The 24,022-nt window shown below is 49.8% G+C and overlaps 1 protein-coding gene and 2 long non-coding RNA genes across 4 annotated transcripts; 2 read left to right on the plus strand and 1 right to left on the minus strand.

Moving 5' to 3' along the window:
* Window positions 1-4,131: 4,131 nt before the first annotated feature.
* LOC104137910 (uncharacterized) lies at window positions 4,132-8,121 on the minus strand. Its single transcript, XR_692839.2, has 3 exons — window positions 7,829-8,121; window positions 4,942-5,017; window positions 4,132-4,143 (listed from the first exon to the last, which is right to left on the minus strand). It is a non-coding gene; the product is annotated as an uncharacterized lncRNA (long non-coding RNA).
* LOC138066902 (uncharacterized) lies at window positions 5,027-15,483 on the plus strand. Its single transcript, XR_011140592.1, has 3 exons — window positions 5,027-7,064; window positions 9,818-9,974; window positions 14,293-15,483. It is a non-coding gene; the product is annotated as an uncharacterized lncRNA (long non-coding RNA).
* A 907-nt stretch (window positions 15,484-16,390) lies between these two features.
* On the plus strand, window positions 16,391-24,022 carry CENPM (centromere protein M). 2 transcript variants are annotated; one of them, XM_068940730.1, is made up of 6 exons: window positions 16,391-16,530; window positions 16,898-16,977; window positions 19,519-19,617; window positions 20,637-20,716; window positions 21,765-21,856; window positions 22,691-24,022. In XM_068940730.1, exons 1-6 carry the CDS (start codon window positions 16,474-16,476, stop codon window positions 22,814-22,816), a joined length of 534 nt encoding a protein of 177 aa, XP_068796831.1. In that variant the 5' UTR covers window positions 16,391-16,473; the 3' UTR covers window positions 22,817-24,022. The 2 variants fall into 2 exon arrangements, with proteins under 2 accessions (XP_068796831.1, XP_068796837.1); XM_068940736.1 differs by lacking the exon at window positions 19,519-19,617.

A 24,022-nucleotide genomic window follows, 5' to 3' on the forward strand; every position in this document is an offset into this window, starting at 1 on the left:
AACCCGTCAGTACACCCAGCAGAGAAACCACTCGGATAAAGAACTATCCTACTTTAAAGGGAATCTAACTAACAAACTAGTCCTTGCTGGCTGTCTTAAGCCAGAGGGAGGCAAAAATGAAACAAAACAGAGGGGGAACATAATGAAAACAGAGCAGTGGAAAATGTGGTGTGTTACACGCTTTTATTTCATAGTGGAGGCCTTGACACTATTGACAATAAAGTACTTGTAGCCGTGAAAAATACCTGACTTGATACCAATTGCATCAGGGCTAAAGAGAGTGAAATATAAGCGAGAGAACCTAAACAAATAGTTTGCAAAATATCCAGCAGACCTTGAAACTTGTGCCTGTTCCTTCCTTAGCTCTTGGGGTGAGGATGGGATATCAGGCAGATGAACAAAGAGGTATTGGGGATGTCAAAGGCAACAGATACTCACGAGACCAGGTCTCAGTCCTCCCTTTTCCCTGGCAGGGTCATCTCCAGTGGTCCGCCCTGCCAAGCCCTCAGGACCAAAAGCACTGGTGCTCTCCTTGTTTCCCTTGTGAGGTATTCAGAACCCAGGATTCTCCATAGAAAACTGAATAAAAAGGCAAAAGCAAGTGCAACGGCTGAACTCGCCTTCTTTTTGTTCAGTTTTCTACGGCGAATCCTGGGCACAGAGGAGATGAAAACAGGCAAGACTGCACGCAGTGGGCAATGTAGAGCAGGAACGAGGCGCCAAGCAGCCGGCAAGAGTTGGTGGACCTGTGGGAAGCCCCATGGCAACCCCACCTGCCAGCTCACTGAGAGTGGGGCTGGCTGGGCGCCGGGGCGCTGCCATGCATGGTGCAGACCCGCGGCAGCAGGCACGGCACACCTTTTGTTTTTTCCATGTTGGTGGTTTTTCGACTTCTCTTTTGACTCAACAGGTGAAAGTGGGTTTGCAGAAGGTGAAATGGCAAAGTAACTTGTGCTGGTGGAGACCGCAGTGACCAGCTCCAAACCCCAGGCAGGTCCTGGCTATAACACACCCTTCGACCCTGGCCTTTTTCATCCTGCCCATCCATGTCTATCTGGGGTCAGAGAAGCCATGCTGCTGGGGTGGAGGAAGGTTCATTTGTGGGGTTGAGAGAGTCCTTTCTGAAGATACAGTCTAACCATTTTGTAAGCAAGTAGTTGAACCAGCAACCAGCACTTTTTTGGGGCGAGAATGACTGGGAGGTGCCCAGCTATGGCAACCATCTCCTAACAAGAGATCAAACTGCAAATGCCAGAAAGACCTACATGCGTGAGAGGGATTTCCTTACCATAAACCTGTTCAGCAGGCAACCTTGTTGCACAGGGACGGTTTAGCCTGTCCCCAGCCTCACTGAGCCTCTGATCTCTAGTACAAAGGTTTTTATTGCTACCCTGTTATTCCAGCTGGGGTCCGTTTGCATTGCAGTCCTAGCTGCCAGCAATGATAGGAAGCAGGTATCCAAGCTGACACTTGAAGACGATGGCTATATTGTGCTGGAGGGCAGGAGAGATGATCGATGCAGCTGGGGACAGTATCTGTCACCATGCAGTGCAGCCCTGCGGTATTTCCCTTCCACAGACCCAATTCACCAAGGCACAAAAACGCCTGGGATGTACCTGTTTCAGGCTGCACCTGTGCTCACTTGAGCAAGTGTAACTTTCAGCACAAGAGTCATCCCGCTCATTTCATTTCCCTGCTGGGCGAGACTCTCCAGTTCAGGGCACTTGCATCAAGATCTCTGCTTTTGGCTGAATGGAGGGACTCCTGACTTGCCCTCTGGCTCAAACAGAGCTAGAAAGCTCCCACTAGTTTTGTTGTGAAAGGAATTGGTAATAAATATTGTTGCAATCTGGGTGGATGAAAAGCCCCAGAAAGACCTAGGCTATTTACAAGATGCCCCGACCTCCTGAGTCAAAACACTTACAGCTAAAAATTAACTTCATCCTCAGAGAATTACCAATGGCACATCACTCAGTTAAATGAGCCTAGTGCAGTCTCCTCCTCCCCTCAGGAGTGGAGGAGAAAACCTCTGCTGACAGTTTCAAAGAAGCGTCATTGCATGCTCCCGAACTCTCATCTTGGAGGCTGAGCGACATGACCCCATCTGGGAGCTGTGACGGAAGGAGCCTATTTCCACAGCTGGACTGAGGGACTCCTGCTGCCCAAAGGAGCTGTTGCAGGCTATGGCACAGAGCTGGTGCCCTGGGAGCAGCCTGGGGACATGGATCGTCCTGATACCAGCATGTGCATGCGGCACCATGGGATGCTTGGACACATGCACATGGGGTCATGGCAGCCGGCTGACATCCTCCAAGATGTGCGCGAGCGGGGCACATAGGACCCCACTGGCCAGAGCGCTGACAGCTATCACCGATGTAGCTTGCATATCCAAAGAGTGTTTTTTGGGTGGGAGGAAAAGTGAGCGCTGTGACCAGGGTGCTGTGGATGGCACAGGAGAGCAGCACCATGTACTTTCACACTGGCTGGGCCAGCAACGGCTCATTACAGCGTCCTACGGAGGTGAAGGCAGGGGCACAGTATACAACAGTGACACGTCAGCATGATATGCATCAACAAGAGCCAGACTTGGCTCTCGACAAAACCTCCTGTCATGGGTTCAGAGCTCCCCCAAGGCTTAACTTGACCCTGGGCATTGCACACCACCGGCAGGGAGGGGAAAGGTGCACATGCTCCAGTTACTTGCAGCTTCTCATCTTCTTACAGTGCTTTGGTAGCAGATCAGCCCAAGGGGAGTGCAGAAAGTGCAAATACTGTATATAAACACAGGATTTTGTGCAAGAACCACATTATACAACTTGAGTCCAGAAAACACAAGCAGTGCGACTGGCCCATTTCACTGAATGGTTCAGTGTCCCTTCCCAGAGACATGCAGGGAAAGGGGGGTCAAGGAATGTTTCACAGCTTTCAGTGAGGATGAGAGTGAAGGGAGAGTGGCACCCACTGCTCCAGGGATTCACACAATATGACTCTGGGATGCAGAGAATCGAACAAGTGCAAATCAATTCATAGAAAAGTATCGCATTTCCTGCAGTTGCAGAGAGGAGCAGAAGATCAAGTGCCTCATGGTGGACCAGAAGAGGCTTATGAGCTAAATCTGGCAGAGGCTTATGAGCTAAATCTCCCTTCATGGAGCAGTGCAGAATATTCTCTGCTCGGCACAGGACTTGGACAAACCTCTTCAGTAAAGATCTTAATGTGAACGTTGTACTTAATGAAAATGCTAGACTGAGAGCTCCAAACTCTGAAACTCTCCATCTCCAAAACAGACACAAAAAAGCAGTGCACTTTTAGCAGGGAAAAAGGCATTCAGTCTCCAGGGCTTGGTCAGTCCTTGGCCCCTCTGCACAGAGCTTCAGCAAGCTTACCAACACATTGCCAAGGGTGATTGTTGTGAAGAGCTCAGCTGAAGCAAAGAACTGGGCTGAAAGCCACCGAATTCATTTCACCAAAAACACCTCTCTGACTTAAGCAGACCAGGTTAGATTTAACCCACCAACTAGGAGTAAAAGGCTGTATATCCTCTTGGAAGCCCAGTACCCCTGCAGAGACCTTTCTTTGTGAAGGTCAGGTCAAGATGCATGGCAGCTCAAACTCAACAGTGAATAACAACAGACCTTTCGTTTTAGTGATTCATCACTCCCAGCCATGGGAGGTGCAAAAGTCCTTTGCTGGGTAAAGGGCTATGGGCAGGTGGAAAGCCCTGAGTCTGCAGTGCCACACAAACATCGCCTAAGGAGTGAAGGGAAAGAAAGGTGAACGGTAAGAGAGCTGTATCAGCAAAGAACAAAGTGACAATCCGCCCCACTTGCACATGGGAGACCTGTCATCCTGACCAAGGCCTGTAGATGTCCACCCACCCACGAGAGGCTCCTCTGGATTCAGCACCCAGAGCACACCCCTTGTGGGCTGCATATTAGACCTCAGGCACCCCAAAGGCAAGGTTATCCCGAATCATCAGCGTCTTCCGCAAGTCCCGTTCCATGATTGGCCTCTGTGTTCGCCACTTATGGGCTTCCTGGAGTCCTGGCTCGAAGTAGTAAATGCATGCTCCAAAGCCCACCAGGATGAGAATGGAGATCATCAGATACACAGGCACGAACCAATCCAAGAAGTGAGGCATGGCTGCCAGAGAAAAGAGGAGAAAGCTCGTGTAGCGGGAGCACCCAAACTAGCTCCACCGGGCTTCACCATGCCAAGTCCCTCCCCTAAGCAGTGTCGAGCCTCATTGCACCCCAACTCACAGTCCTGCTGCATCCCAGCTGGTGCTCAGTTACCCTCTAATGCACCTCGGCCTGCTGGAGAGGGCAATTCCCTTTTGGCTCATCATTGTGTGGGACCTCTTAAATGAGCGGCAGTCCTGCTCCTCCACAGCAGAGGAGTGTGAACCCACTAGCATTGCTGGCTAGCAGTGCAAACACCCACTCCCCCAGCTCTGCTGCCAGCAGCGAAAGGTAGGGAACAGATGCCTGCCTAAGCCAAGCTCCTGCAGCTAGTAAATACAGCTGCTTCGCATCTCCCACTTTGGAGAAACTCAGCTGCTGCTGCCGCTGACACTTTCTCTGGTGCTTCATGACCCCTTTGAATCCACAGTCTGAGACAGCCTAGCTCAGTGCTGAGCTCTACCTTGCTGTATCCTTATTTAGGGTCAATTTTTACCCTGGTTCGGGGATCTTGCAGCTAGTTCTTCGTTCACTACTGATTTTTGCCTTGCCTGTCCTGTTCTCTCACCGTTTTCCCAAGGGATCCCAAGACGGCTGGGTTTATAAGCAGAACATATCACCATCCACAGCGCTTATGACTTCTGCTTTTTGATCGTTTTGACCCAGGTCTCCAGTTTGCGATTGCTTGCCAGCTGCAGTACGTTTGAACAGAGCTTAGGTTTAAACCCCATGTCACCCACTAGGTCCAGAGGTGACTCACCTGGGGCAGCCAGACTGCCTCACCAGAAACCCCTTGTGACCCACGTGCGGCGTTCCTGTTCCAGCACAGCGCTGCCCTGGGAAACACAAAACAACACATTCACCATCGACCCAGCCCACCGTGCCGTCACCACTGCTGTTAAAAACAAGCGAGAAGGAAGGATCAAATATCTCCAGCCATCAGGACTGAAGCTTCCTGGTGGGGGTGGACAAGGAGCAAAGTGGTCCCAGCCCAACAGCCTGCCAGCACCCTGCCCCATCTTCACCCCATGCTGACTCGGGCTCAGGTGTACACCCTGACTCCGGGCTGTTGGTAATGGCCCCGTATTCACGCCCACCCCTCAACCCCTTCCCTGGAAAGGAGGGAGCATCACTATCCCTTTCAAAGCAAACTGACGCCTAGTAAAGAGGCGCCAAGGCCCTAGCGAATATCTATGTTGCAACCCGCAGCAGTGCCCAAGTTTTCTGACTCCCAGGTGCCGCTCTTGCTGAAACACTCACCAGCGGGTGGATCAGGCAAGGGCAGAAAAGGGGCTCCAAAAGCACCCCCCAAGCAAGTGCAGCCCATGCCCTCCCCAAGGGGGACTGCTCTTGCCCAAGCCCCTCCTGGATCTGGCACGGTGAGCATGTAGCTTGTCACAGGCTTGGGTGAATAAAACCAGGAACACTCAGGCTTGGGAAAGCTGGGCAGGCAGTGAAGGGATCAGCGCGGGGGCACAAAATGCAATACTTAAAGTGCGTTTTTGAAACCCACTTGCCCCGGGGTGCTGGTGATGAAATGCCCCTTGACTTCAGTGCAGGCAGAGCTGAGCCCTCGCTTTTCAAGACACCTTAAAGCTGTCACACGTGATGGTCCCTCGAGCCACCATGCTGCTAGTAACCGCTTGTTCCTGCCCTCCTGTGCAGGGGCCGGTTAAGGCAGGACTGGGGAGAGCTGGGCACCGGCTTCCCAGCCACTGCTGCCCGTCTCTGTCCCAGGCCAGTCCTGGGGACGCCTCCCCCGTTCCTGCTGCTGCGGTTTCTCACGCTGATCACATCGCACGTGCTCTGGAAACAAACGCCTCCTGACATAAGCTGTGCCTGGTGATACCGGGATGTGGCATCTTCCCCTTCCATTTATTTTGTCCCATGGCCCCCGTTCAGGAAGATAAATTCCTGCACGCATCCCTGCTGGCGGAGTGCGGGAATGAACACATTACCTGGCAAGTTATTTCTCACTCTGATTTCTGTGACGCAGTAAGTACTGGTTAGTTTGGTACCACATTAACTGATTTTGCACAGAGCTTGCTGGGCTTTTTTTTTTTTTTTTAAATTCCAGCGCAACCAATTGATTCAAATCTGCCCCGAAGCATTTATCTGCTGAATGCCTCCTGCAGCGAGTGTCCCTGTCCTCGCCTGCTAGCACAAAGGCTATCAGCAGGAAGCACAAGAATGAACAGGACATTCATTTCTACTCTATAAATAACATCTTCTGTCACAGGGTTAGATCTGAAACTAGAAGGAATTCTTGCTGAGATAAGCAAGAAACTGCCAGAAGTGGACAAAAAACTGATTTCGCCCCACTTAGTGGCACAGGTGTTGGATTTTATCTGTTCTCCTTGTGTGACAGAGGAGACACTAGTGTGTTTTGGTTCCTCGTACCATGTTCTTTTCTGCTTTTAGCAATCATCGTTTTGCCTACCTCGAGCGCTGCTGTTACCATCGCCAAGTCCTAGAGGATTTTTGCTGTCTTTCTCTCGCTGATTGACGCCTCCCTTTAGCCAGGATCCTACTCGTCCCGAACGCAAGCAAGGAGGCAGATGCCTGCTCCAGACTGCTCAGCATCAGCCACCACTCGGCTGGGAGCGAAGAGACAGTCTCGGCAGTGCTCCTACCTCTTCGTTCCTGTCCCTTCGTTCCTCCAGTAAATAACTTGCCAGGAGAAAAAAACAGCCCTTGCCAGCGAGCTACTCCTCAGCCTGCTTGCTCCGCCACCCGCACCTCGCCCCACGTCCCCCATCGCCCGCCCGTCCCAGCACCCTGCCAAAGGAGGCTCGCTGTGGCCAAGCCGAGCGGCGGGGTCGGTGGGTCTGAGCCCCCGCAGCCTCTGCAGAGCCAACACCGCAAAGCGCTTGCTCTTGTCAGGTAGGTGGGCAGGTTTTGACTGCAAATGCTGAAAAGAGGGAGTTGAATTTGGGAAGGTGTCGGCTTTCCGGGAGCAGCCCTGCAGATATGCAAGGTGCCTTAACCCTTGCCGGCCTGCTCGTTCTCAGGGCCCCTTTGGGCAGTGGGACCACCGTGCCCTCCCAAAGATAAAAACAAAGTCCCTGGTATTCCAGCTGAGACAGCACCTCTTAGGGGTAAGGTGACTGGTCCTTTTTAAACACACGCTCCACGTGTCCCTCCAGCCACTCCCCTGCAAATGCCACCCCAGGACCTTTTTGCCGATCGCTGCTGCCCCCTGAGATGTTGGGGGTGCACGTGTGACAGACACCCCTGGGTGCGCTCTGCAAGTGACCGGGCAGAATCGGCTCGGCAGGAGGCCAGGAGCAGGGAAAGGGAGTTTGCAAGCGACACAGACATGCAGTGGGGACCCGGGCACGGGGTGAGCGCAGCAGAAATCGTGCCCACACAGTGCCAGGACACAGGTGACTTTGGGCACAAAAACCCGCTGCGTGCACAGTCAGGAGCACAAACAAGGATCAGCCTGATTTTTCCAGTACTAGACCCCAACCCATGCACCGACAACGGGCTTATCCCAACCATGGAAGATCGTGCCAGGACCGGGCACCCCAGGGGAACTTGCAGCTTGGGGCAAGGCGCTGCCGATGGCTAGGACGGACCCTGGCGCAGCCCCATCCGTGCACCCGAAGGAACACCCGCTGCCTGCCCTGCAACGTGCCACCTACCTCCTTCCCGGGGTGGTGAGATGAGGCTGCTCCTGCCAGCATCTGCCAGGGCCTGGCTCGGATGAGTCAGGCTTGTTTCCCAGCGAGCAGTTTTCCCTCCCGTGCTGGTGCCAGGGCGAAGGGAGCCGGTTCTGGGAGAGCCAGGGCGACAGCGAAAAGCGACAGGAGCGGGGCGGGAGGGCCGGTGGTGGCTGGTGGGAGCGCGCAGGGATGGCGCGCGGCGGGGCGCGCTGCCTCATTCCCCCATCATCTCCCCACCGGCCTCAGCACCCCCCCCCCCGGCCTCCCCAGGGTGCCCCCGTCACCCCCGAAGGAGGGACCATTTCCGACCAATTGCATCCCTGCGCAGGGGGAGGCATTTTCGCAGCAGTCGTTATGGCAACCAGCTGGTACCCAACGAGAGCCGCGGGGAGCCCGGCGGAGCGATGCTCTCCTTCCTCCGGCACCGCGGCGCGGGGGCAAGGGGCTCAGCCCCAACCGAGCCGCCAAGCTGGAAAGGATTTTAGACTATCAGAAACGACTTTTTCTTCCAAAGAGAAAAAGCAGGCGTGATTTAACAGGCTGAGCATGGAAAGAGGAGGTGGCGGGCACTGCTCCCTGGAGGGTGGGAGGGCTTGAGAGCTCGCCGAGAGGGCAAGGATAGGGCACGGGGATGGAGAAGGAGGATGCAGAAATGTATCAGCTGGGGCTGATGGAGCTTTACAGGATTTTAAGGCTCCAGCGATTTCCAGGTGCGTTTTGACCGGAAGATCTCAAAAGAGAAAACAGAAAAATGTTATTTTTTGAAGTAATACTTTTGCTTTCAGTGAAATACTTTGTTTACAGAATCAAAACCTGGCTCCACAATTGCTACTGATGACAGTCGTGTTCAAACATTTTCTGCTTCAGCTTTTCAGTAGTACAGAAATGGGAACAACCCAATTGCTTTTTGTTTTTTGTACATAGGGAAAATTTTCACCGTGACTCAAAAGTCATTTAACACAGACACATTTTAACCAAATCAATCAACCGACCAGCTCCAGCCCAGAGAGCTTGCTGCTCTCCTGCCAGCAGCCCAGCCCTCCCTGCTTATTCACTGACACCTATAGCCCTATAAGGCACATGGCAGGGGGGGCTTGGAAGGGTTGCAGGGCCTATAAAATCTGCACAACTGTCCTAGCCTGGAGCCACGTTTGTGCCAGCTACACACCTGTGTCTCGGGAGCCAAGAAGAGCAAGGTTTGGTTTTGTAGAAAATTGCATTTCAGCCACAAAAGGGTTAACCCACTCCCTAAACAAACCTGTGGACTGCAAGAGAGTCCATGTGCTCCTCTTGGCTACAGCTGCTGAAAAAAGTGAAAGGTAATATCCCAAAGCAGTTTGTTGTCTAGCCCGTGCCCGTCTTTAATTCACTGGCACAGAGACAGCACTGTGCTGAGAGCTATGAGAGCTGACTGGGGTGCTACATGATTTCCCTCTCATATTCCTGTTGTCTTCCTCAGCTCCCTTCTGCTTAATACAACTTTGTAATAGCTTAAAAACATTAAGAATATGCTTGTGATAGCCCAGGATATCTGTGCGGGATCAGATCCACTAGGATTAGTTAACTGCTTCTTGGATTGCTCCCCAAAAAAATGGGCAGTCCGGGAGATTGCTGTGTATCTCCAGAGAGAAGGGCCTGCAATTGTGCTTAATTTTAACTTCACAGAAGTCAACCTTGATACCCACCTTGACCATCACCATGGTTATTGCTTCGCTAATCCCATTCTAGAGGGCGGAAAACACAAGCCTCATAATTTTGACCATACTAGGAGAGAAATATATGGTTTGGACAAAGCAAAAACCAAGCAGATAAAAAAATATATGTTGAAAGCATATCACGTTTCCAGAGCAAATCCTAAGGCAGACAAAGACACAGTACATTTGAGAAGGGGAAATGAAATCACTTTCCGGGTATCTAACAAATGTGACAAAAATGACAGGAGCAAATATCATTTTGGGGCCATTTCAGAGAGCTGCGGAGGGTGACAGCTCCTCACTGTGCTGTGACAGCAGAATCCGAGAGACGGCTGCTGCTGAGCATCGCGTGCTGCTGCCCAGCAGGGAAAGGCAGACCATGGTTTTGCAGTGATGAAGCCAGACAGCCCTTCCAGCCCTCCAGAAAACCGGTAGGTGCCGGACCTGCAGGCCACCCGGATCCACTTGGGTCATTACACCAAAATGCGTTAAGATCCCGCAGCCAACTGTCCCCTGCTCTCCTCGTAGGTCACTGCTACCACAGGGGAGACACCAGAAGGAGGGAGAGCCCAACACTCTATAATTTCTCCACTGGTTTGAGCAGATTTGAGTTTGGGCTTAATGCTTGCATGCTGCTCCTGCAGTCAAAACCTCAGAACCAGCAATATCTTTTGTCTCACTGGGTTAGTTTTTCCCTGGCGTGCTTCCCTGCCACACAAGCATTAGTGCTGTCACCCTGGAGCTGGCAGGAGGGCATGGTGGTGCATCGGTGGTGCACCACCAGCAACAGCAGTTTGCCGCATGCGTCGGGGCTCTCAGGTGCTGTCAGATCATTTGGTTTCCAATGGGAGCTGCAGCAGTGACATGGCACCAGGCATCAACGTGCCACGTACAGTTCAACAGCACAGAAATGCTTCAGCTGGAGTTCAGCTTTCACTAAGAACAAGGCTGCCACATGCCACTCAGCGTTTTCCGGACATAAATATGTGCCAAATACTGTCCCATTTGGTGCCTAAACAAATAGCCCAGCAGTGCTGGGGTGCTTCCAGCCCACTGCAGTTGTGCTCTGAGGAAGCCCCTGCACTGCTGTGCACATGTAAACCACCTGGAGGAGGCCTGCCCAAGGCTAAAGCCTTGGTCTTCCTCCATACCTCCCTGCAGCTACAAATTTGCTTGCACTGTGAAGGTGAACGCAGGGTGCTTGGAGACAGGGCAGCCATCCAGAGCTTCTGTAGGTGCTCAGCATGGGGTGGTGCAACAGGGCCACCCAGCCAGAAGAGAAACCCTTAAAACCTTATCAGAGAAACCCTTATCAGCTCTGGATGGAGAAGGAGATGGCCGGGAAACCTCAGGCACGTTTCTTGCATTTAAGGTGCCAATAAATGACCATATGAATGACACAAAAAAATATGCTGGGGCAGCAGCTCTTCTGAGTTCAGGTTAATCCCAAGCCCGGCTGAGTCCACTATTCAAGTTTTTCCCCGTATGTAAATCCTATGTTTCAAATATTGAACCAGAATGAGGTGATGGTAAACTGTGCGCTAGATGGTGGTGTCTTGGGCAGCAGCAGCATTTTTTAACCATAACACCTTCTGCTTCTTTGACAGCAACGTCCTTTCCCGGTTCAGTGACATTAACACCAGTAGGAGCTGAGGGAAAGTGATGCAGAGCCAAGGGCCTGCAGTCACACTGCAGACGTGTTCACAAGCAAGACCGGGGATGGAGCCGGAGCAAGGTGAAAGTAGGCAAGGCCGTGCCAAGTAACTGGGGATTAGTCAGAGACTCATGCAAATGCAAATAACTGAAGCATGTAGAGCCAGGCCCCAGGTATGGACGGAGCAGCCAGGATCGGTCAAGGATGGAGTGTATCGGGGATGGACAGCATGTGCCCTTCCCCTCCTTCTATCCAGGCCAACTCCAGGCACCTGGACACCACCTTGCCTACTTCCACCTTGCCCAGACTCAGCAGCAAACATGCACGTGGATTTGGCTGGGTTGCACGAACCAGTCATTCCTGGCTGCAGTGGATCCAGAGCTACCTGCAGCCCCATGCTTCAGTTTCCTCCTTGTTCTTTAGCGTCCTTTAAGCTTGCATCAGCATCTTCTCAGATGTCCAGAATGTGCCCTACTGCATGTGAGTCCACCTGCATATCACGGTATTGCTCTCAATCTTTGCAGCTCAGGGATTTTTTTTAAGCTAGCCTTGTAATCAAAACGGACCCCTTTTGCTCATAGCACAGGTCCCACTGACTACACCCTCTGTCTCTGTTACTCCCGTCATCGGTAAGATTTTCACAGTATAACAGTGCTCCCAAGAACTCCCCAAAGTTAGGTAGGGACATAGGAGAAGAGAGCCATTATCAAACTAGCCTTGCCTCAAGGCCAACAACAGAGGACACTCCAGGAAGATTCACAGAAATGCTTCCTTGGTCTGCTGTTGGAGATGAGGGAGTCGCAGGACACAGAAAGCCCTTTGGATGCATGTCAGAACATCAGTCAGATATTCCAGTAGTGAAGACCTGCCTTCTGGGTGCTTTTGCAGTTTCAAATACAGAAACCCATTTGAGAAGCTTGGTTGAGTTGTTCAAACAGCTAAGGAAATGTAGATGGTTAGCTAAATTAAAGAGTATAACGGAAAAAGTGATTTCCTTTGGGTCAAAAGTTTGCTATGGCAGGCCTTCACCAAAGGAAAATGAAGTCCAGCAACAAAAGTGGAAATGTCATTAGTTTCCTTAATAAGTTGCACTTGCTGCAAATTATATCGTTTTGCCTATTAGTGAGGGAATGAGTGCAATCAAATAAGCGTGACTTCATAGTCCCTGTGCTTCCCACGCAGAGCAGCACTGCTGAGAGGTCTACCCTGAGTCAGCTGCTTGTGGTCAAGTGAGATCTCACAAAGCAAGCACTGAGCAGGGCTGTGAGGAAGCCACGCAAATGCTTCTTTCGTAGGGAGGTTTGGAAAGAGCGTGCTGAGATGACGGGGACCACTGCCTGGCTGGCAAGTGTCAGCCCTTCTCTCGATGCCATCTCCAGAGCCTGTTTCCACAGCTCCTCTGGCTGGAGGGAGAACCAAGAGAGAAATCAGAGAGAAAATACCCTGAGATTCATTCAGCAATACACTGGATGAAGTATACAGCAAATTAGCCAAGGACGTGGCAGGGCAAGGTGTGCTGTTCAATTTCTCTTGCACTGGCCAGTGCTGCCCTGTCTCCAGGTGTGACTGCACCGTTCCCAGGGAGCCCCAGTGATGACCAGGCCCAAGTTTCACTCACATTAATTGCCCTAATCGGCAGCCTCGGAGCATCTTCATGTCAGCTACATTACACTTATACCCATTTTTGGAGTGGTTTGTGCTACCAGCGTGATGTACAATGGCCCACAGAGTAAAATCAGGAACTACCTTTTCAATATCATGTACTACTGTAGCCTCTTCTGTCCGCCCTTAGGAAAAGTGCATTTAAACACCTGCTTCAGCTTTAGTGTGCCACTCAGAAGCAGAGAAGGATTTGTTATTCCCGCCTTGCAAACTGAAACAACCTGACACAGCCATGCAGTGATTTGTGAAATACAGCTGGGTCGCCAGCACTAACCGCGCCTCATCTCTCTCCCCTCCTCTCCTTGACAAGTTTTAAATCCAGAACCTCAGGCATGTTGCCAGCCTGAGTCTCCACCTCCTTATGCCATCATCTCTACCAGGAAAAGCAGTTTTTAAATCCTACCCTTTGGCTTTAGATATGCTTTACCCCCCTTTCTTAGCTCACAGAGGCTGCAAGGCAACGGCACATGTTCTCATCTCTCCTTCCCCATGGACCAGAGCTCGGTTTGCAGGGTTTTTATCCCCCTGTGGTGCTTGCCTGCCTGCCTGTGTTTGAAAAGGGAATAAAAGCAAACGGCATCTGCATGGTGCAGTTCATTGTGGCAACTGTCATGCAACTGTTTTGCCTCTCAGGAGGAAACCAACTGTGCCAAAGACCTCGACTTTCAGGTGAGGACTGTTGAGCCATCACAGCCCCCTCCAAGTCACCCTGGGACAGGCCACACACCCACAGGTCCTTCCTTACTAAGGGGGCTAAGGCAGAGGGGTCCCCCGCTGTGCAAGGATGCAGTAAAGGTGAAAGACTTGGAGGAATGAGCAGCAAGAACTTCTGCCGCCCACGGGAAGGCAGGGTTCAGCCCTTGCTGAGGGACATCTGTCAAGGCTGGACAAAAACGGGGATTGATAAATGAGAGCGGAGAGCCTCAGAGACAGCGTTGCTCCTTCCCCCGCCCACCCAGGGGCTGCGGTTTCTCTGCAGCTGGGATCCACAGTGCTGTCGGAGCGCCTGCTTGGACTCCGCAGCCAAAAGCTAAGTAAAATGTCTGTGGTGGACATGGAAATAACTGTGGGATCAGTGTGAGCTCATCTGCACTTGACTCACTGAACCACAAGCAGACCCCGTTGTCGCCAATGGAGGGAGCTGGGACTGCCTGCAGTGACAGAGGGGACAGAAAGCATGTCCCCACGCAGATCACGATCTCATCTGGCTGCAGCAATCCCAGTCCTTCCGTGGGGCCAGAGAGCTGGGAAGGGGGAGAAGGATAAGGGGAGAGAGAGAAGAATCATCTCAATAGGCCTGCGCTGCAGCTTTTAGCAAGTTTCCACACCCTCAGCAGCTCGAAAAGAGCGTTGTCCCAATTGCTCTCTGCGTTCCCCCCACCCAGGGAGCTGGCTCCTGTTATTTAACGCTTCTCTCTGCCTCTCATTTTTAGGACATGTCTGCCCTGGATTCGTCCTCCCTTCCCCCAGCTGAACACAACAACAACCAGAAATATCCTGTGATCTCTTCTGCTTCACCTGTAATTTGTCTAATGATGGCAATGAGCTGCACCGTCTGCCTTTGTCAAGATCAAAAAAAGACATCTCAGCCATATGATGTCAGCTTATATTAAACCCCACCTCTCCCCTCCTCCGCCTCCCCTCTCCAGCACTCGACGGAGGGGGGGAGATGTCTTTGTTGGCAACCTCACCCTGCAGCCTCCTTTCTCCCCTTTGCACATCCTCTGCCCCTTGGAGGAGCCCTGGTGAAAGGTGCGGGGAGAGCGAGCCCAAGCCAGCAGCCGAGCCCACAACCTGTGGCAAAGGCACACAGCAAGGGACGCAGCGAGACAGACTGCGGGTCAGCAAGGGAAACTGGCCCTCCAAGGGCTTTTGATCACCACATGTCGTCTCCTCCCGCTCTGCTCTCATTGTACGGCGTGGTAGTGGCTCAACGTACATCTGTAAAGTTGCTTCTCTGCAGTGCCTTGGCATGAACTGCTTCCTGCCCGTAACACTGGGACCATGAGCAGAGGAGTGCCAGGCTGGAAAGAGGCAGGCAGGGATGGACAGGAGAGTCTGGGGGAAGACAGCCGGACGGGTAGGAGTGAGTAGGATTGAGATCAGGGCTGCTGGAGCGTCCTTCCAAAGCTAGCACAGGATGATTTAGCATGCACAACCCAGAGCACTGAAGCAAGGTCCCTGAACTCGTTGCTACATGGCATGGAGATACTAGGTGATGTGCCAAAGGCCACCGAGGTGATCAGCATAAGCACAAAGCACAGAGATAATTTGGAATAGATTTTTTTTTTTTTTTAACAAATTTAGTGATTATGCAGGCTTCATTATGCCTCGCACTAGGCTTGTAACCAATACTTAAACAACACGGCAAGTGATTCTGTGCTGCTTGGAAATGAGGTTGGTGGTCTGAATAAGCTTTTTACTTCCTCATCCTAATGCATAATTTATATAGCTATTGCTATAAATATAGACATTTCAGGGAATATACATATGGTTGCTGCAGCACAGTGGAGATGGTAGGAATTAGCTCTCCTCAGCTTCCGCTAAGGAGTGCTGGGCTGGCATGTGAACAGAAGCCTGTGAGAGCCCATTTCCACTCCTGCAAACTAAGGGGTCAGGGCATGGGAAAGAATCCAAATATAGCAGGAAAAAAAAAAACCCACATACACGCATTTTTAAGAAGACACGTGAATCAAGTAAGGCTGACAGTGAAGTTTGGGGAGGAGGGATGCAAGCAAAAAGATGGACGGGGTTTTCTGAAGAATGTCCTAGCTTAGCTGGGGGATCAACCAAAGGCTGGAGAAGCTGAGCTCGTTGTTCAGGTGACAGGCTTGTTGTTCAGGTTGACAGCAAGCTGAACACCTGATCCCGTTGTTCAGGTGACACAGGAATATGTTTCTGGGCAATGCAAAAGACCCAGCGGCAGTACAGAGAGGGCTCCAGAGAGACAAGGAAACTACGGCAGGGCATCGTAACACACGTAAAGACGTGTTACACATCGTAACACGTAAATCGTGTAGGACCCGGGACGCAGGCCCAGCTCCAACTGCTTCTTCTTGGAGGAGTAAAGAGCCGCCGCGCTTTCACATCCATGCAGGCAGCGCGGTGGGAGGATCTGCTCCCTCGTGGCTGCAGGGAGGCAAAAGCCAAATCCCCCATCACCCAGCCCAGGAAAGGACGCCTGTCAGTCCCTGGGGCACTCGCGGGGCTTGGCCCAGACGCTGGAAGCTCATCGGAGACAGGCCGCATCCCCGCAAAGGGCGACGCCTGAGAGGCCTGCAAGCAGAAAGCACCAGAAACGCCAAGAGGAAACGAAGAGACGGTGCCGGAGCCAGATCGGGCGAGGGGAAGCTAACAGCGCAGTGCACCTAAACAGGCAGCGGAAAGAGCTTCACACCCGAGGGTCCCGCCGTGGGCCCCGCCCGCCGGGCAGCGCCCCGGCGCATGCGCACTGAGCGCCCCAACCCCGGGGTGGGAGAGGTGGGGCAGCCCTCTGCGCACGCGCAAAGGGAGGCGCCCCGCCTCCCCCCCCCCCGCCCGCCTCGATGCGCTACGTCGGGGTGACGCAGGACGCGGCGGCGGCGGTTTGAATCGCGGCGCTGCCTCGCGCGGCGATGGCGGTGGTGAGGCCCTTCGACAAGCTGCCGGCGCTCAACTCCGCCGCTGTCTTGGTAGGTCTGGCGGGACCGGGCCGCCGCCGCCTTCTCCTCCCTCACCCCCCCCTCCCGGGACCGCCGCCCCCGCACTCGCCGCCGGCCGCGCTGCAACGGCACCGGCGGCGCTGGTTCCCCCCCCCTCCCCCAAACAACCGGTTCCCGGAGGGGCGGGGCTCAGCGCCCGAGTCACGTGGGGGCGCCGAGGCGGCCCCGGTGGGGGGGGGGGAGCCCCGCAGTGCTGCCCCCCCCCCCCGCCCTCCCGGGCTCTCCTGGGTGCTGCCCCTCTGCGGCGGTGGCTGCTCGGAGCTGGGCCCTTCTTGGGGCAGTGTCTAATGGTGCTTTTTTGTTTATTTGTTTTGTTTTTTTCCGTCTCGCCGAGCAGCTGGTGGGTTCGGATGAGAGTTTGCAGCAGAAGCTCGCAGAGGCGATTCTCAAAGAGAAGAAAAACTTCAAGATCAGTATGTGAGTCCTAGGGGAGGGAGGCAGGCAGGCAGGCAGGCAAGTGTTGCCAGGGCTCTGTGGGCCTGCCCCGCTGCCAGAGGTTCCCATGCCCTGTCCGCCTTCAGCTTCACATCCGGGCACGTGCCCATAAGTAGACCGTACAGGTACTGCTGTCATCTTGTGTAGGAGGTGGAACGTAAGCAGAGGAGGTGATGATGATCCACCAGTTTCTGCTTCTGAAGTGCAGATAAGAAATTTGCGTATCAATGCAGCTTCTAGCCAAGTGGTAGTAGTTGCAGCTAAGGTAACTAAAGTGTGTTCCTTTCAAAGACAGAGCTTGCTTTTGTGAACACCAGAGTACAGTATTGCACAGATGTATCCATCATCTACGAAAGACAAACTGTTCTTTCTTCAGGAAAAGCAATTTGGATCTGATTAGAAGCGAGGGTGGAAATAATTGTCACTTATTATTCTTGTTTAGTGGGCACATACCATTGGCCTTTGCATGTTGCACAGCTGTTTGATTAATAAAGTGTAAGGGTACAATAAGAGCACAGCTTTGCGCAGGGTTTTGTTTGGCAGGCAGGCATATGTAGGGATTAAACATCCACAGAAAATTGAGACAAGTAAAATTCCTGCAACTACTTGGAACCAATCAAGTTTTCTTGAAAGATGTCCATTACTTCTAGTGCTATTCTTAGCCGGACTCTGGTTTGTATGCATACATATACTTTTCCTCAAGCTGTTAAGATGTGTTTGGAATTTGGACTTCAGCTGCATGATGAGTCCTGTCTAAAAGCTTGCCTAATGAACTTTTTACTAGATAATAACCTTGACAGCTCTCTTACCAAGAGCAAATGAGTTTAGTCAGATTTTCAGAAGGTGTTTATGTTATTTTGCTGTAGTCCTAGACTGTGCAGTAAAGGCAAACCTAAACTAATGTTTCACTAGCTAGTTTGACTATCTGCACCTCTCTGATCATAGCATGAGACTTGTGCTGATTGATAGTAAATTAATCACTCAATTTTCTATGCTAATACTGCAGCCATTGCTGCACTCTGAAGTGCTATAACTAGGTGGCTACTGGTACTCCAGCTAGGTAGTTCAAAGGCACTGAAGCTTATGCTCGCACAACAGAGTGATTGTGTCAGGAGGAAAGTTCCTGCCCTAGAATCACTAGGGGAACAGATGTCCGTGACAGTTCTTTTTCCACTGTATTGGTTTAGGATTATGCACATTACAAACTAATGTGGTGTCTATAACATCAATGTGAATGGTCTGCAGACTCCTGACATAATCTAAGGATGTTAATTTGAATATAGTAGAATTCCAATTCATGGATTTTTCTCTCTCGCTCTCTCTCGCCCCCCCCCCCCCTTTTTAAACAGGGAGATCTGATATTTTCACCACAGCTTCTCACTAAATCTCTCTTGAAATTTTTAAGCTGATTTGTGTTGCAATGTATCTTCCAAGCACAATTAACTCATATCTTATGTTAATTTCAAAATGTTTTTGTTAAACGATATCTTCCATATTTGTAGGAAAGAAAACACCTTTATTTAGAGACTGGCAGACACCTATACTGCAAATCTAAATATGGAGTTCATTTAAAAATTTAGTTAAGAATCTAGAACTTGTGGTCATCTCATGCTCCCTTGATCTGAGGTATGATAAGGTGTATATGTAAATAAATGCTTGAAGATATAAAACATCTTTGTTCATTCTTTTGTTCCAAAATACAGCCAGCTACTTGCTGATGCTAGCAAAGCGTGGCCTTGGTAACATCCTTCCTTGTGGAAGGCCCAAGCTATGTGCTAAACAGGCCTTTCCCTTCAGTGGGAAGAAGGGTAAAAATAACCAACTCTGTAATTGTCCTCCCAGCAGCTGTGCCAGTAGTGGCTTTACTGCAGTATAGATTTAGTTCACGACACCTGAACTAACCTACTAACTCCTGAGACAGTGAAGGGGGGAAAAAAAAGGGGTGTAATGGTATAATAACAGAACCAATAAACTCCTTCTGAGCTATAGCTTCATCTGTAAAGCTATACTGGTGACAAATTTCTGGTTTAAGTTTTTTTTTTTCTTTTTTGAATAAGAAACAACTTTCTGCAATGTGGTTACCTAGGGAGGTAGCTTCTTCTGTGTGAGTGTATGCTCAGGATCTCTGGAACCTGATGGGAAAGCACTGACAGATTTTAACTGAAATTTGGTAGAGAAATATACCAGTAAAGCATTGGGGTTAATTTTGTTAGAAGGGTCTCTTCTAACAAATTAAATAAAGTGATTTCCGTACAGACCTGCGGGCAGAAAATTTTTCTGTGTATGAGTCTTGTTAAGCTTCCTATTATAAGCATCTTAGACTAGCAAGCATCAAGTGTGGCTGACGACGACTATGAATAGGCTTAAGGGGGATAGGAGGATAGCACTTAATGAATCACAGTGGCTCTTTAGTGCCTAGGTATTTCATAAGTAGCTGGCACTGAATCTGCTTTTGAACTGCAATGGTTAAGTGGATACTGCCTTGCAAAGCTATTTGGGTGAACTTACAAATTTATTTTTCAGTCACCTTGCAACATCCCTCCCCTTACCTTCAGAGAGAGATCACCTTCGGCCCAGGATAGATCTGATTGCATTTATGATTGACATCAAGAGCAAATACAGGTAAAAGAAGGGCAGAACTGTGATGGGGAAGCTGATATCCTTTTTGGGATTGATGGCTAAATCTGCATTTTTATTGTGTCAGAAACATTGAATACTGGACTTCAAACCCAAGATATGCTGTAGTAGAACAGCTCAGTGATATATGCAGTGGTTATCCAGCCTCAAAGAATGGATTAGGTAGGATTGTGAACGTGGCTACTGTGCATTAAGTTGCCATAGCAGAGAAGGCAGAATTTCTTTCAGGATCCAGATATGGAGTGATATGAGCTGAGATTTGGAAAGATACTGCCTGTAAAATGAGGTGGAAATGATGGTGGTGCTCTTAAGTTCTGTAGTATGCGGATGGCTGACGTGTGCTAGGCAGTACTACCTAATAATCAGCCAGTCACTGCGTCTCTGTTGGCACTTCATTGGCTCTGCTGGCCGAGTGGGATCAGCACTGCAGATGTCTCTTTGGAGAAAAGGAAGTCTCCGGGAATCAGTCCTTCTTCTCTCATCTTGTGCTTATCTTTGTAGAGAACTTATTTTTGTCCCTATGAACAAAGACTTGCCAGGGGACAAAAGTCAGTATTTTGTTACTTATTTAGCTTGTGACTGATGATCTCGGGCTTTCATTTGCCAAAGTGATAGGCCCAGCTGCATACTTACAGCACAGATGGTGCTGCAGAAATGTGTGGGTTAGCTCTTTTGAAAGAGCCTAAGTAGTGCTGAAGTCTCATTGGATCTTAATGAGCTTGGATGCTTCGTGTCTGCAAATCTTAGAGGACACTGTTCAAACTAGTCTAACTGTTGAGTCTGGGGTAGAAAGGATGTTTTCTGGATTCTTCAACAGCTGTGGGTATTACAGAGGTCTCTGCTGCCATGCTTTTCATATAAAGCGTAATTCTGTCAGCTCACAGATTAGCAGATTTTAGCATCACTGGCTTTCTATTTGGACTTTTGAAAGTTATTCCCTTTGTCCTTGTGCTGCAGTAGTTCTACCTCCTTGTCCAACTCGATTGTCTGTGCTTTTCTGACAGCTTGAAGAATATCGAAGCTTCGTTAGCTCATGTGGATGCCAGCTTCTTCCTGGGGAAAGTATGCTTCCTTGTCACTGGGGGTAAGTATGGCATCTGCCCTCTTCTTTGTCTCTCAGCAGCACAACTCGCTGTTGCTTTCCTTAAAACAGGGCAGTAGCTTGTTGGTAACTTGAAACAAAACAGAACAGAAGCTTTGTCAAAAGCTTTGTTTAAATTATAGCTGAACTCAACTGACCTGTTTTTTATTATTTTTTAACTACAAGTCTAAAAAGCATGTTTCTTGCTCACTTCCAGTCAGACCGTTCTTCTCTGTCCCTGATTCTCTAAATATGAATTGTGTTATTGATTTTTCTGTGGCACTGCAGAAGTCTGTTCTGTCTGCTCTTGCAGATCTATCTTAATGATAGTCTCACTTAGCAGTGAGGAGCATATGATGCTGTGGTAATAAAATGAATCCAAATGGAGAAGCTACTAAACTATTAAGTATATTTTTAATATGTGACTGATATCCCTGCTGCGTGCTGTCTGGTCCCATTGTGCCTCTAATGTTTTTTTTTTCTCCCTTGCTCCTGAGCAGAGAGGGTGCTTATCTGCATAGCCTCCCAGCTTCAGCTCTGAGCAAGTGGAGGGACCAGCCTACGCTGCTCTGTGTTGGAACAGAGCTGCCATATCCCTGGAATTTCAGGGTGATAGGAGGGCTTTTTCTGGAGTGGGAAAGGAAGGAGTCTCAGCATTGCCTTGTGCTGTGACTCTCATGATGGGGCAAAGTTCTGGAGATAGGAGCAGCCTGTGATACTACATGAGACAGGAGGGCTTCTGATTAATGGATGAGTGGAAGATTTTGCCCCTGCTGACATTGTATGGATCCCTTATCCAAAATATTAACAACAGCACGGTACTCATTAATGTGGTGATGCTATTCCTGCTGTTCATATTATGAGAAACTTCTGTGCTAACGCCCAGTGCTAATCTTGTACCATTCGGTTTGTACTGCTCACTGTTGCTTTACCAAATATGATGCTCTCAAAATTAGCCCTGGGTCATTTTGTGGATGTGGAGTTTCCTGGTACTTTTCTTCACCAAATGTTGATTATGGGGCTTGTAATGTGGAAAAAACCTTTTCTGCAGTTGGTAGGGTGAATTACTGCAGCGTAGAGATGAATGCCATCTGGAAACTGGGAGAAGTCTACTGTAGTCCTGTGCTATACTGTGAGCTGGAGGTAAGATGCATACTTGATGTCTGAAGGAATTTGTAGACTCCCCCGCTCTCTGATCCTTAGTAAGATCATTACAGTAGTGATAATACATGTACATATGCTACTATCATGTGTAAGTGCCAGAGGCCATATTTTTTCTACAAGAATAGTACGGGTATGGGAGTCTGGCTGTCCTTGAAATGAGTATTCTAGGTTGATTGCAACTTCCTGTGCTACTTTAAAGTCTCAGAAAGCCGAGCCGTCCTAATTCAGCAAAGACTTCCTTGACATGTCGCAAAGCCTTGGTACATTTGCTCCCTGAAGCATTCTCTCTTCTTCCTGGGAGCCCCTGAGCTGTTGTCTGTCATGTGATTCTTTTTCACGCTCTGCACGCAGCACTTCCTGTTACCCAGACTTTCATGCTTCACAGACTGTTTTACAATCTGATACGCCGTTCTTCTCAGTTACCATTCAGTTTGAAAAGCTGGAGGGAGAGCGTGTCACTGAGGGTAGCACAGTTCACTTTTCCATGTACTCATCATACCACACTGAGGGACCTCTTCCCTCACCAGCAGATAGTTGTTGTGCCTTTGGCGGTCCTTTTGTTTGCCCCTCCCTCTCAGCAAATCAGCGAGGTTGGGCACCCAAAACTTTCTTAGGGTCTTCAGCTGGTGTAACTGTACTCCTCCTCTAACATTGAGTAAATTATCCTGTTCTGGGGGTGTGTCTGTATCTAGCAGTCCTAAAACATATTTAATGCTCGTTTTAATGCTGCCAGTTTTTCCTTGTATAACAGCTGTGCACTGTTTTTTGTTTTTGTTTTAAATTGTTAAATAATTTCTCCATTTTTGTTTTCAGTTGGAAGGCATACGAGTTGCTACTGCTCAGAGACTTCTCCGGATGTTGCAGATCTGTGCTGGTCACATACCGGGGGTTTCTGCCTTGTCCTTTGGCTCGCTGATGAGGAACTCTGCTGATGAATAACTTTGCATTGTGAGAATTCAGTCAGGTTCATTAGTTCTTCACTTCCAGGCGTTCAAGCTGGAAACGCTTTAGGAAGCCTTTTTGCCTGTCTTATGACCGCTCATCCAGAGCTGTTCCTCGTTACTAATCTATCAAGAAAAGCTTTATTCCTGTTCAGTGGATAAGGCAGGGGTGTTGAAGGGAGGATAGCTTGACCTGATGAACCCATTATTACATCTGAATCTCATTTTATGCTGAACTTTACATTTTACCCAGTTTGCCAGTGGCCATGAGCTACATCTTTTGCTGAAATAACATCAAAAGAACAGGCCACTGTCCAAAATGCTGCATGTCGTGGTTGGGTATCTGAGTTTCGGTGGCCCAAAACTACTAGAAATGAGACACCACACTTCCACATCCTTTGACCTGAAATACGGCACCTTGGCAGTGAGGTTTTGTATTAGTCCAAACTTGCTGTCTCCTCACCAAGAGAATAATGTGTCAGGAAGGCTGTCCTGCAGCTTCTAGATATTCAGCAATTGGCAGTTAATGATCCAGCTGTGGTAGCATCTGCCCAGTGAAGGGCTGCCTGATACCTAGTCAAGGTGGAAGGGACTAAATAAGGTAACTTAGCACTTTAAAGAAGAAAGTTCCCTCTCTCAGACCCAGGATAACAACCAACCCGAGTCTTTGCTCATGATCTGGACAGCTGCAGACTATTCTGCTGCAAGTCAGTCCCTGTAGACAAGGAAGAGTCCTCCAGAGAAGTCAAACTGTCTCTGAGTCAAGAAATGAAGAGGTAAAGAGGCCTGTAACTGAGAGTATTGCTGCACATAATGGGTTATCACCTGGACGGGTGGGGCAGAGAAGGAGAAACGTGCAGCCACTAATGGAAATAAGTCTCCATTTTTCAAAGTAAAGAGCCATGAAATAGCTTTTCTCTTTCAATCTTCTGCAAATAGGGCATTTCAGCTCCAGGAGCTACGTTTGTCCCTCCAGCATTGTTAGTGCTGGAGTTCTGTGCTCTGGGGCTGGTCAGAGATGGAACGTGGCGAATCTTACTATAACAGCATTCAAAAAACACATGGCATCTCTTGCAAGTTGGGCATATGCTGCATATGAATACCTTAACTGATAGGTTCTTGTCAGCAGTAATTCATGCCTTATTCTTAATGCAAATTAATGGTGTGTTTTTGAATTCTAAGTTAATAAAATGTATCGTATTTA

The sequence above is a fragment of the Struthio camelus genome, chromosome 1 (assembly GCF_040807025.1).
Source record: "Struthio camelus isolate bStrCam1 chromosome 1, bStrCam1.hap1, whole genome shotgun sequence".
Classification (NCBI taxonomy): domain Eukaryota; kingdom Metazoa; phylum Chordata; class Aves; order Struthioniformes; family Struthionidae; genus Struthio; species Struthio camelus.

Excerpts from the sequence above, each read along its gene's own strand:
- CENPM (XM_068940730.1), top strand. The coding sequence starts at position 16,474 with ATGGCGGTGGTGAGGCCCTTCGACAAGCTGCCGGCGCTCAACTCCGCC. Across the intron at positions 16,531-16,897 it reads TCAACTCCGCCGCTGTCTTG|CTGGTGGGTTCGGATGAGAG; the intron begins GTAGGTCTGGCG and ends CTCGCCGAGCAG. Across the intron at positions 21,857-22,690 it reads TGCTATACTGTGAGCTGGAG|TTGGAAGGCATACGAGTTGC; the intron begins GTAAGATGCATA and ends TTTTGTTTTCAG.